The 13,728-nt window shown below is 33.3% G+C and overlaps 1 protein-coding gene across 1 annotated transcript; it reads left to right on the forward strand.

Moving 5' to 3' along the window:
• The first annotated feature begins 3,906 nt into the window (after nucleotides 1–3,906).
• Nucleotides 3,907–10,801, forward strand: LOC126723131 (uncharacterized). Its single transcript, XM_050426420.1, has 2 exons — nucleotides 3,907–4,165; nucleotides 9,810–10,801. Exons 1-2 carry the CDS (start codon nucleotides 4,111–4,113, stop codon nucleotides 10,664–10,666), a joined length of 912 nt encoding a protein of 303 aa, XP_050282377.1. The 5' UTR covers nucleotides 3,907–4,110; the 3' UTR covers nucleotides 10,667–10,801.
• The last annotated feature ends 2,927 nt before the right edge of the window (nucleotides 10,802–13,728 follow it).

The raw sequence follows: 13,728 nt of genomic DNA on the forward strand, positions 1-13,728 counted from the left end.
GGTCTCTGTCAAACGTTCCTTTGACATTTGGCACACAAACCCAAATACAAATGGAGACCCAAACCCAGAAACAAAAGAAAAGTTCTCTTCCATGGTTGAGGAACACCAACTGCCTCCATGGCATTGATTCAAATAGAGAGTGCAAGATGGTAGTGGCAAAGAATGAGTTTTAGCCATGAAAGAGGGAGTGTGAGAGGAGAGAGCCAAAAGGTCTGAGAGAGGAAGAAGAGAAGGGTCTAACTTTTGAGATGAGAAAGAGGAGAGAGAAGAGAAGGTGAGAATAAAGTAACGGGATAAATGATGTTTAGGGTTAAATTGGAGGGACCAAATTGATCATTTTTAGAAAGTTTTGAACCTATTTGGTATAAGTACAAACCTCAGGATAGCTTATTGGAACTAACCCATTATATTTTTTTTGGTAAATGATGACTGGTGGTGGTGGCTTGTTGGCCGTTGATGGCTCAGCAATCTCCCATGGCGCTGACGAAGGTTGGCGGTTGTGGTGAAGGACCAGCAGTGGTGGCTAGTGGGGATTGTTTAGGTTTTTCTATATATATATGGTTGGTTGAGCCGTCTACCCGAACGCTTGATATTTCGTGCCCATTAGAAACATAAACAGAGTGAATTAATAAAAATATGAAAATTAGATTTAAATTAAATAGGCTGTTAGGACATATGTGAATTATGTTAGGAACATATGCCATTATAGAATTGGCTAATCCTTTGACAAAACGTACTTTATTTGTAATTTGGTAAATCTAAGATGTGTTTAATACTTCAAGGAACAAAGTCTCAAGTTCAAGTGTTAAAACCATGCAAGTATGTCCAAAAAACAAGTGAAGAAGTACTGGATTTTAAATCTCGACATCTAGTATCTATCGAGGTTTAAAAGGCTGTTTAAGCCCTATACTCGACAGCTGCTCAATAGATAGGGTATCTATCGAGATTTAAGAAAATTAGATTTTCAGTTTTGATTTTCATCCAATTTGTGTATAGATGTTTGAGTTTTCTTTTCTCAAAACCCTAAACATATATAAGGATTATGTTAAGGGCCGTCACAGTGGATGCACCTCAATGCATAAGTTTTTCACAAGCATATTGTGAACCGGAGACATATGCCCTAGTTCATTTCTCTCTCTTCAAGAAGCTGCTGTATTTGTACACCATAAGGTTTTGTAACCAATGAGCTTCGTGATCTTCATTGTGTTGATGAACTGAAGAATTTTGCAGCCAACATCCTTCTCAAGTTGGTGTGTAAGCCACATACTGGGATCCACGCTTCAAATTGGTTAGTCACATACTGAGAGCAGTGCATTGAAAGGAGAGATTATCATTACATAATAAGTCTAATTGGGTATTGGGGTAAGGGTTCAATTGTAGGTTGGTATAAGGTACTGAGATTTCTTTACTTGTAATTGCTTGTTGTGATAATAGTGAATTCTCAGGAGTGGTAACCTTAAAATCACCCGGTAGAGATTTTTGCCATGTAGGTTTTCCCTATTCGTAAAAAAATTATCGTGTCAATTTATTTTCCGCTACATTTTAACTTAGTTGGTGATTTGTTTGTTCTATTGCACATTTTGCATGTTAATTGAATTAATTAATTAACTTGGCTAATTAATTGGTTAATTCATCACAAAGGGTTAATACATTCTTGGCCTATCATAGGCGTCCATATGGAATTTTTTTTATTGGTGGACATACAATGGAGTAGGAAAGATAGGGCAAAAGATTTGAACTTTGAATAACTAAGTAATTATAGAAACCCATATACCAAATAATTATATTTCAGTTTGATTTGAACTTAAATCAACATTTATATTCTTTTATTTTATATAAGAAACAATGATATTCATATTTGAGTAAATCAAATCATTAGAAAAAATATAAAAATAGAGAAAATAATAAAACTCATTAGAAACTTACTTCGGCTAGAATCTAAGCCTAAGGTGTTCATATATATTGGGAACAAGGTTAACTTGAATGTAACCCCTTGAAATGATCTCTCAACTTTAGAATGGAAAAAATATGTAATTAAAAAAATGGTAATAGAATTAACAATAAGATTAATAATCAAATTTACAAATGAATTAAAAATCGAATTTTGTTCGAAAAAAAGGACAAAAAGGAAAGATATGCAGATATAATCTTGAAAAATTAAATGAAAACTTGGCATACGGCATACCTTCACTTTCCCATGTTCGATTGCTACATCCTAAAATTGTCCAGCATTTAAATCATCTGAAGTTTACGTGTTATATGGGAAAAACCAGTTACTCAAAGAAAAATGAAAATAACAAAGGCATTTCATAACCATGAATTAAGAAAAACCATTCTCATTGTAGTCCACTAAAAACTACTAATATTAACTAGCATTTGATCAAGTTGTACAAATAATTTTTTTTCTTTTTTCTTAAAAAAAAAAAAAAAAAGAGAGAAAAAGGCACCAGTAGTTTGTTTTTGCCTAAATTAAAAAAAAAATATATATCCATACATTGGCGAAGGGCAGGGAGGGGGCCATGGCCCCTCTTGGTTTTGAAAAAAAAAAAAAAAAAAAAAAAAAAACCCTCCTCCTTACAATTTTTATGAAAAATAAAAATTTTATATATAAATTTTTACGCATTGGCCCCCTTTAAGAAAATAGTCTGGTTTCACCATCATATATATAGTGGTGAAGCCAGACTATTTTCTTAATGAAACTCCGTCTTATCATAATTGTTTTTTGTAGACCCCAAAAGAAAATAACGTCCTTTGATTCTTCTCCTATCCCTAATTTAAAATAGGCATTGATCCTTCTTCTATCCTTCATATGGATCCCTTTTTAATCCTTTTCTTCCAAATAATCACAAGTACGGTTCTGTGTGTTAAGTTTATAGATGTATATAGTGCTACGGTACAATTGAAGTCCTATCAACTTCAACGAGGCTTTGTCTTTGTTAGAGATATGCTAAGTTCAATAGACTAGGCCAAGACAGTCCTGCTTCATATGCAAGCTAAGAATAGTACTTGTATTACAAGTCAAATAAATATAATGAATGTGTGTTTAGTCTAGGATTTAACCTCCTTTAAAAACCCTAGGATTGGGCTTGCAAGTGAAGAATACTACTTTACAATCAACCCTATGTTGGATTTATACAAATGCAGATGCTAGAGGTCTAGAATTAGCCCTAGACGAGCTTTATACTAAATTGGGACACTTGAGCCAATACGCAACAACCGCAATTAGGGATGACAATTTAAACCCACATTTGCGTGTATCTGTCTCACCTGCTCTTAATGGATGGGTTTTACTTGCCTCGTATAACAAATAGGGCGAGAATGGGGGTTAAGATTTTCCCCCGCTCCTATCCCATTTATATTTAAATAATTAAAAAATATTTTTATAATTTATTATAAGACATACATATGTGTTTTTAGACTTCTAACTTTATATTTATGATGTTTTATTATATTGTATTATTGAATTTATACTTTTATGTTTAAATATTTACGTTTTGTATATTTTTTAATTGTTGTATTGCTATGTTTGAATTTTTTTTTTTGTACTTTTTATTATTTGAATTGTTGTAATGTTATGCTTTGAGAAAGTTTTGTAATGTTAGAATTTTTTTTTTTATTATAAATATTTTATGAGTTTTAATTTAATGCATTCAAAATAAATTTTTAATAAATTATTATATAAAAAATTTGGGTGTAGCAGGATGGGTACCTGCGGGCACCCGCTAGAACAGGACAAGACAAAAAACTCGCTCCAAAGACGAAGTGGAGTGGGGAATAGGAAACCTGCTCCATTACCTGCCTTGCTGCTATTCCTAACCACAATAATATTATTTCTAATAGTCTTATCAAAAGAAAATACGTTCCTTCAACTCTCCTCTTTCTCTCCAAACAAAATAGGCATCAATCATTCTTGTCTCTTGCGTCCGTATTCCTTAATTATTCTTTCCTCTCAACAATCGCACATTCGCACGTACGGGTTCATGATGCTTAAAGTGCTATAAAACTGTCGTAGAGCACCGTGACTATTGATTTCTCCCGACAAATAATGCAAATTATCCTCTCTTTTTTCCTATCAAAGAAGAAGCATTTCAAGAAACTAATTCCTAAGACATGTCTGACAATAGCAGCAACTCCAACAATGCTCCTATCATCAACAAGGAACTCGGTATGTTTTATTGTTTTCTCATCCTGTTGTTTTCTTTTTTTATTTATTTCATTTTCAATAATTTTAAAACTACATCATTATTGTCATTTTTTACTGCCGACTTTGGAAATCTTTGATGGCATATGCTTAAAATGTATGAAGAGGATTTTCAAAAAAAAAAAAAAAAAAAACAAAAACAAAAGGGAGCTTCAAATTTCAGAAATATTTTAATATCCATAGTTGTTTTAATTTCTCAACTACTCTTTCAAAAATTTTAAGTATTAATATAACGGTGATTTCTTGACTACTTCTAGCTAAAGTGGGCATAAAGAATGGAAAAGTATCATCATATTATTATGATGGAAATTAAAGGGTATTATTTTTTTTCTGTATTTGTTTTTGTCTCTCTTCCAATAATGCATGTTACAGATTATTATTTACTACCATTTGGGAAATTAATGGAAGGCTTGTCACAACCATACAAGAACATAAACATTTAGCAAAATTACAAGTTATATCTTTTCAGTTTGTTGAGTACTAATTTTTGTCTCATAAGTTGTTTTTATTTTTATTTTATTTTTTAACTTTAGTCCCTAAAGTTCACAATTGTTACTAACGTTGATCTTTCTGTCCAGCTCTATTTTGCCATGAAAAGAGGTAGTTTTGGCTTCTTCTTTTTCCCCAGTTTTTTATACTAGAAATTTTATTCACATTTTTTTATTTAAAAAATACAAAACTCTCTCTCTCTCTCTTTGTAAGTTTCTTTTGTAATTTTATTTCAACAGCAAAATCCACCTCCCGAAGCTTCCAGAAGCCTCCACCACATGTACCCAACCTAACTCATTGATAAGATGTTCACAACTAATTTTACACCCATGTTTACAATTATCCTATATAGCATATTGTAATTGGATATTTGTCACTTTCATATAAACCGATTTTTTATTTATTTTTTTTAATACTAACACTCGTCCACATCAAATAATTATAAAAATAAGTGTGGAACTGGTTGTGATCCTAAAATTTTTCCTCTTATTTTCATTCATCAACCCCAGAGACCAAGAACTACAAAAATATGGTCATATACTTGCACTCGTATGTTGATGAAAGCTTGATATCTTGGAGGCACAATCCCAATTCCTATATTTTCTAAAGTACTTCGAATTCTTTTCTGATCATGTTAGAAAATGGTTGGAACCCCTTTCCTCCCTTTTATAGAGAATAAATATAGTTCAATTTAATTTAGGACTCTCATTTCAACGGCAACATCCTTTAGATGATTCATATCATTGTATTTGAGGAAGTATCCTTTAAACACGAGAGTTGATTTTATATACCAAGTCTCAAGAGCTCTAGGGTATAGATTTATGCCCTTTCCTTACTTGTTGGGTCCCAAATAATATTATCAATAATATTATCAATTTCAAATAGCAATCGCACACAAGAACACAAGTTTTTACGTGGAAAACCCTTTCTCCTTGAAGGGAAAAACCATGAGACAAACTCTGAATAATTTCACTATTATCAAATCAATTACTCTTCGCTTTTTCGCATACTCTCTTTGTGTCTCGAAGGCAGCAAAACTTTGCTGTCTCCTCTTTGGCTATCTTCTCGAAGGCAGCAACACTTCACTCTCTCTTCCTTAGCTATCTTCTCGATGGCTGCAACACTTTGCTGTCTCCTCCTTTATTATCTTCTCAAAAGCGGCAATACCTTACTCTCTCCTTCCTTTTGCATTCCTCCTAAGCGAAAATCCATTTTTTCTCTTTTGGTTTCACGCTCTATTTTCCTCTCCCCAAATGGAGGACCCTTGGACCAAAGCCAAAGCCAAAGCCAAAAAATTCTTTGTAGCATTGTCTATTTATAAGACTCTTTTCCTATTCTTTCTTAAACTAGAAATACATTACTTCTTTAACAAGGAATAGACTTCCTTTCCACACCAAGGAATAGTCTTTCCTTTCACACAAGGGAATAGACTTTTCTTCTATACCAAGGAATAGACATTCCTTCCACACAAAAGAAACCCAAATTAATTTTTCCTTCTTCAACTAAAAAACTTAATTAATTTTCCAAGTCACAATTGGAATTTGAGACAATTTCCCAACAATCTCCACCTTGATTCAAATTTCATCAATTGTCTTATTTTTTCTTAAGATAGCTCTACCTTAATCAAGTAGTCTTCTTTTCCTCTTGGAATAGCTCCACCTTAATTAAAGCAATCCCTTCTCTTCCATCTTAATTCACACAAAGAGTCATCCACTAAATCAACCAAGCTCTGATACCACTGTTGGTCTTTTCTTTCATAACATTGTGCGCAATTGATCTTGATAGAATTAATCGAATAACTCCTAATACTTATCTATCAAGAAGATTCCAGTCTTCATCCTTCATATTTTCAGGTTTTGTACCCAAAAGAGGCAAATGCAATTTCTTTCCATAGAGATAATCTTCAATTTGTATCTTCTAGTACCCAAAGTCTGTTCCATCAAACTTCTTAATTCTTGAAGCCTTGCCTTCTTCTCCGCCATTGCTTCTACTCAAACTAGGGGCGAAGCCAGGGGGGGTCAAGAGGGGGCACTTGCCCCCCCCCAGCCTCACCCAAAAAAACTGTTAATATTTACTTAACTTGCCTAGATACATTTGAGGTAAAAATATAGAACTATTACTAATGAAAAGTTATAAAATCGTAAACAAATAACCAGCTGCTTGCATGAGATGATTAGGAGCATAGCCCACTTTTGCCATCTTAAAATATGTTAGGACATATGTGATTCATATTAGGAACATATGTCAACATTTTATGTAATTGGCTAATCCTTTGACAAAACGCACTTTACTTGTAATTGGATAGATCTAGGATGTGTTTAATGCTTTGAGAAATAAGGTTTCAAGTTCAAGTGTTAAAGCCATACAAGTCTGTCCAAGAATTAAGTGAAGAAGAGTCGTTCATTAAATCTCAATAGCTAGAATCTATCGAGGTTTAAAAGAGTTGTTTCAGCCTGAGGCTCGATAGCTGTTCGACAGATAGGGTATTTATCGAGATTTATGAAGTTCAGTTTTTTAGAGCTGATTTTCATCCAATCCGTGAATGCATGTTTGGGCTTTCTTTTCTCACAACCCTAAACATATAGAAGGATTATTTTAAGGGCCGTAAAAGGTGATGATGTTGCACAAGAGCACAATTCTACAAGTGTGAAGAAAAGTGTGATTGGAAACCTTGTTTGCCCTAGTTCTTCTTTCTTTTGAAGAAGCTGCTGTGTTTGTACACCATAGGGTTTTATGACCAAGCAACTTCATGATCTTCATCGTGTGATGAATAGAAGAACTTTGCAGCCAACATTATTCTCAAGTTGGTGATCAAGTCATGTACTGGGATCCGCGCATCTATTGGTTAGTCACGTAATATTGGTTAGTCACGTACTATTGGTTAGTCACGTACTGGGAGCCGTACATTGAAAATGAGAGATTGTCACTACAGAACAAGTCCAATTGGGTATTGGGGTAAGGGTTCAACTGTAGGTTGGTATAAGGTACTGGGATTCCTTTACTTGTAACCATTTGTTTTGATAATAGTAGATTCTCGGGAGCGGTGACCTTAATATCATCCGATGGGGTTTTTGCCATATAGGTTTTCCCCATTTGTAATCAAATCACTGTGTCAATTTATTTTCCGTTACATACTTTAGTTAATTGGTGATTTGTTTGTGTTACCATGCGCTTTGCATGTTAATTTAATTAATTAATAAACTTGGCTAATTAATCAATTAATTCATCACAAGGGGTCAATACATTCTTGGCCTATCAAAATATAAGCCCATCCTATATTAACATAACCCAATTCTATTATTAAAAAGAAAAAACAAATAGATACCTTGATGTGTCTAACTTATAACCTCATATTGTTTGATTTTTCTACTCTCTTTCTTTGGTAACTTTTAAATGCATTTCTTGTATTGTAGTATAAATAAATGGTTAATAAATAGGATGGTTTTTCAAAAATAATTTTGCATGTTAAGCTAAAATAAATAGACCTATAACATATAGCTTTACAAAAAATAATAGAAATTTACCTAAGTTGAACTTTATGTGTATCTAACAACTAAAAATCTTTCAATTCATAAGTAGAGTTATAACTTTCTTTTATAATTAAAATTTTAAAAGGATTATTCATGTCAATAAATTCCTAAATAGATAAATATAATTTAATGAATATGTTATTTTATCGAGAGTTTTCTTGCATTTAAATACGGTTTAGCATACACATGAGTGAATTGTTATTTTGCAAATTGATCTCAAATACTATATGTATATATTTGCTTGCACGTGTATAAATGTTCTTGTCAAATGTAATTTTTGTCGCCACTTAAGTTAGATCTTGGCTCCGCCATTGGGTCTCAAACCTTAGCTCTGATACCACTTGTTGGGTTCTAAATAATATTATCAACAATATTATCAATCCCAAATAGCAATCACACACAAGAACACAAGTATTTACGTGGAAAACCCTTTCTCCTTGAAGGGAAAAACCATGGGAGAAACTCCGAATAATTTCACTATTATCAAGTCAATTACAATAATTCTTGTGTATGTCTCACGGCGAAAGAAAAACCTTCTTGTTTTTCTATGCTCTCAAACACACTCTCTTTGTGTCTCGAAGGCGGCAACACTTTGCTCTTTCCTCCTTGACTATTTTCTCGAAGGCGGCAATACTTCTCTCTCCTCCTTTATTATCTTCTCGAAGGTGGCAATGCCTTACTCTCTCCTTCCTCTTGCGTTCCTCCCAAGCGAAAATCCCTTTTTTTTCTGTCTTGGTTTCACACTCTATTTTTCCTCTCCCAAGGGAGGACTCTTGGGCCAAAGCCAAAGTCAAAACCAGCAAATTCTTTGTAGCATTGTCTATTTATAAAACTCTTTTCATATTCCCTCTTGAACTAGGAATACATTACTTCTTTAATAAGGAATAGACTTCCCTTCCACCTTAAGGAATAGTCTTTCCTTTCACACAAGGAAATAGACTTTCATTCTACACCAAAGAATAGACATTCCTTCCACACAAAGGAAACCCAAATTAATTTTTCATTTTTCAACTAGGAAACCTAATTAATTTTCCAAGTCACAATTGGAATTTGAGGCAATTTCCCAACATTAGTTACCAGCCAAATAAATTACCAATTATTCCAAAAGCTTAAGTTGTTTGGTGATAAATTTTAACATTCAACTATAATTATGATATTTTTACCTAGTTCATATTGGATTCCTTCATACTTATACTCTTCTACCAGTATTCATTTGGGAAATGTTGGAATTTTTTTTTTCTGACTCTTTATTTCCCAAATATTATAGATTTTCGTCTTTCTTTTTGAAAAACTACTCCAGTTTTAAGCTTTTTGTAACACATTTAACATAAAAGTTATCAAAATAATAAACTATGTACAAACAAACTACCTTAAACTGACGCTTTATTTTGTAATTTTATTGGTGGAAGAGTTATATGGCATTTACTAATGAAGATACAGCCATGTCCGAGGTAGTTTAGGCTTTATGCCTTTTTTTTTTCTGAGGTATCCATGGGATGTTTGGTGAATTATCTTTCATTGATCTTTCTGTTGTCCCCTGTATATTGAATTTCATGCTTTGCTATCTTTATCTTCTTACACTTTTGCAGAGAAGGGGGACGATTCTAATGTTTTGAAGCCAATTTCCACGTCCTCAAGTGTGTTATCCTTTAAGCATTTACAACAAATTCCTCCCGAAACAAATGAATCCTCAAGCAAGGGAAAACAATCATCGTTGACTGAACGAGAAATTCAAATTGAAGATAGGAGTACCAAGTCCAAAGAACAGCAAGAGAAATCACTACAAACTGAATTGACAGAAAACTTGGAGGCTTTTTATAAGCTCTTAGAGAATATCTCTAAATCTCTAGATGAACTGGAAACACTAATCAACTCTACCTCTTCCTCTTCTAATTCCACAGCAGAGTCCCTTGTAGATATTAAATCTTTCTTCAATAAATCGGTTGATGATGTTCTTTTGAATGATGCCTGGTTATCCAAGTTCAGAAAAGCTGCTGCCCTCTTGTTTGACAAAACCAGTATCCTTGGAAAGAACAAGTGTGACCTTTTAAAGAACTTCAATGTTGATCTAGATAGGGAAGTTAATCGTTTTAGGACTCTGGTTGAAAAAGACAAAAAGAGAGCTGAACTTTTTAAAAACCGAAGCAAATATGTTGAAGCTCTAGACACTTGCAAGACTGCACTTCAACCCTGTCGAGATGAGATGCAAATGGTGGCTTCCAAACATGAAGAAATGAAGAAAAATCTTCAAGAGTACGAAATGATTATGATTCAGAAGATGCCCCCTTTCCAACAAGTGTATTCTCAACAAAGTAGCATCGATACAGAGATCAGTGGTTTACGAGTGAATGAACAGCTTTTACAACAAGAAAACCAAGAAATTGACAGCCTTCGTAGAGAACCTTCAATTCATTGGAGTGATCTGATTGCTGCATTTTATAATTAACTTTTCAGGCTTTGTTTTCAGCTTATCACTGTTATAACTATTTCTAAATTACTATTGAAAAACCTGTACTACTATTAGTCTTAATATATTAATTGGTTTGTATAATAAATTTTATTAACAAGGATCTCTTGTGTTGTGGATCCATTTTATTCATACTTGGCTTGTAATGTTTCAAATATTTTTCATTTATCGATTCAAGATGTCAATTCCTATCGATATGCATCAACTTGTATGCATTTCCACCAGTTACTTGACAAATCAAGTATGATCCTTCCAAATTTGGATATCATTTTTCAAAATAAGGGTTTTTAGTATCATGTGGAAGGATAACTTTCCATACCACGTCCCCAAATCACCCTTCTCATAAATAAATAAGTAATTAAAAAAAAAATAGAAAAGTTTTTATTGATCATTTTAATTAGAGATATTATATATAATAATAATCTTTCATTTTGTTAAAATCAAGTTGTAAAATTATGTAATAATAACTCATTTAGTTATTACTTCTAATATATATATATATATATATGTGTGTGTGTGTGTGTGTAAATTCATGACTAAATACGTGCAATGCGCAAGACTTTCACTAATTATATACTTAATTGGCTACCACAAAAAATAAATTAAAATTCTCTCATTGATAGCCTCTCTCTCTCTTTAGCCCCTACCTCTCTCCATAGATCGATTTTTGATTGCCATTAACTAGCTGTTGATCAGCTATTAAGATTTTTAAAATGCAATTTTAGGGTAAACTATACATTTGGTTTCTATAATTTCAATTGTGTTAATTTGGTCACTAACTTTTTAGTGCTTTTAGTGCTGTGTCAATTTAGTCTCTATTGTTATCTCTTGGATGGAAATTGCTGACGTGACAAATGGTAAATGTAAAGTTGTGATTTCCAACTATGTTATGTTGGCTTTAATTCTGTGCCAAATTTGATTGTAATTTCTCCAATAATTTTTTCCTTGTATGTATGTGAGTTTTTAATTGTAAGGGATGAGTATGAGAGATTGTGAAGGCTCAAGCTTAAAATGATGAACAAGTGGATTTTGCGAGTGTCTCACGAGAAGCTTACCCGCAAAAGAGCCACTTGTAGAGCACATGACTAGAAGATGAAGAGTCATGTCAGGCTGGAGGTTTTCTCGAGTATCTTACGGGTAAGGCCAACCCGCGAGATTCGCGAAACTCTTTGTTTGGCAAAAAGTTATGTTTCGCTTTACTAAGTCTTTCCTTACACTATATATACTCTCATTACCTACAAATTGAGAGGAGTGCTTTTCAAAGAGAAAACCCTAGAAAATACACTTGAGTGTTAGAGATTGGTATACCCACAATCATCTACACATTTCCTTGTGGTTTTCCTTAACTCCTATCTCTCCATCTCTATATCCTTGAGAGGTTGCTAGCCCAAACACTTACCACACTCATTTTGAGTGTAAAGTGAGATTTTGGTGATGTTGGGGAGCATTGGAAGAAGCCATTCATTGGTGGATGCAATTGGGCTGAATTGCAGGATCCAAAAATTTAGAGAAAATAAGGCTTTGAGAAGTCAGTTGGTAGTAGGAACTTGGAGGACTCAAGTACATGAGGTAGACTAGGCTTGGATGGTCTTTTGTTATTTGTGTACTCCAACTTTATTTTGTAGTGGATCGATTTTGACTTGGAGGGTCACAGAGAGATTTTTCGCCGAGTTCTTGTGTTTTAAGTTAGAGTAAAATCTATCTAGCTGTAATTTTAATTTGGGGGTCTAAACAAGCTCTTGTGTTTTTGCACAAATCCAAGCTCTTCAGTTTCCTCTTCGATAACACGTCTTGGTGTTATCTTGTGTTTGCATCTCTCTTCCCTACTCTTGAGCTTTCATTATATTGTCGATAATGGACGAATATGGCTTAGGGTAGTGATAACGGTTATTTGCGCTTATTTACTCTTATTCTGCATTTAGTATAAGTTAGAGTAAAATCTATCTAGCTGTAATTTTAATTTGGGGGTCTAAACAAGCTCTTGTGTTTTTGCACAAATCCAAGCTTTCAGTAAAAAAAAAAGTAATGCTATAAGTACAAACTATTTTATAAATATTTTACAAATTGCTGATATAGCATTATACACGTCTATTTTATAAATATTTTACAAATTGCTGATATAGCACTATACACTTCAGCTTTTTAAAATACTAAAATACAGATAAGATAATAACAAGTCAGATTTTGAGTTGATTATTCATTAAGATTTTAAAAATACTTAAACTAAATTAAAACACTATATCTATCAAAAAAAAAAAAAAAAAAAAAATTAAAACACTATAAAATCTTCACCCAGTTTTCACTGCCAACATCCCTTCAACCTTTTGCTCTCTGGTGACTGCCCACCCACTTGTCTATTGCTTTCTATTCAACCAAAACTTTTTTGCTTGGAGAATACATCTACATATACAAGTAAGCTATTTACATCGAAACTCATATCTATCTTTCTTTCATTCTTGTTGTTATTTAAGGTTTTTTAAAACTCATGGATTCTTCTTCAATTTCATGATAAAGTTTTGATCTGTTGGGTATTCTGTGCAGAGGAGACATGCTTTTTTTTTTTTTTTTTGCTTGGAGTGTAGGTGCTGCACTCTTTAAGTACGAAGAAGAAAGTCTTTGCCAAGGCAACTATTCATTGGCTTGCCATCATTGCAAAGGAGTAAGAATAGCAAGTGGGTTTGTGTATTGATAGAATTTGAATGGCAAGGAGAAGGCTTGGTGCCACTGGAAGAGAGAAGGCACTGCCGAAAGGGAGAAGGCGCTGCTGGAAGGGAGAAGGCGTTGCCGTCTTCACGGTTGGAGATTTTGGGTTTTAGAGAGATAGAGATTTCGAATTTTAGGGAGATACATAAATTACTCACTTATCTGTTTGTTTTTATTTTAGAAATTATATTAAGATTATGCTGACATGTAAGTTCAGGTGGTAGGCAATGTGGCAATAAACTAATTTTTTATTTTGACTGTTTACAATGCCAACAATTTCTATCAAAGAGATAACAGCAGGAATTAAATTAACATAGCACTAAAATGTTAGAGACCAA

The sequence above is a fragment of the Quercus robur genome, chromosome 4 (assembly GCF_932294415.1).
Source record: "Quercus robur chromosome 4, dhQueRobu3.1, whole genome shotgun sequence".
In the NCBI taxonomy this organism is placed as follows: Eukaryota; Viridiplantae; Streptophyta; class Magnoliopsida; order Fagales; family Fagaceae; genus Quercus; species Quercus robur.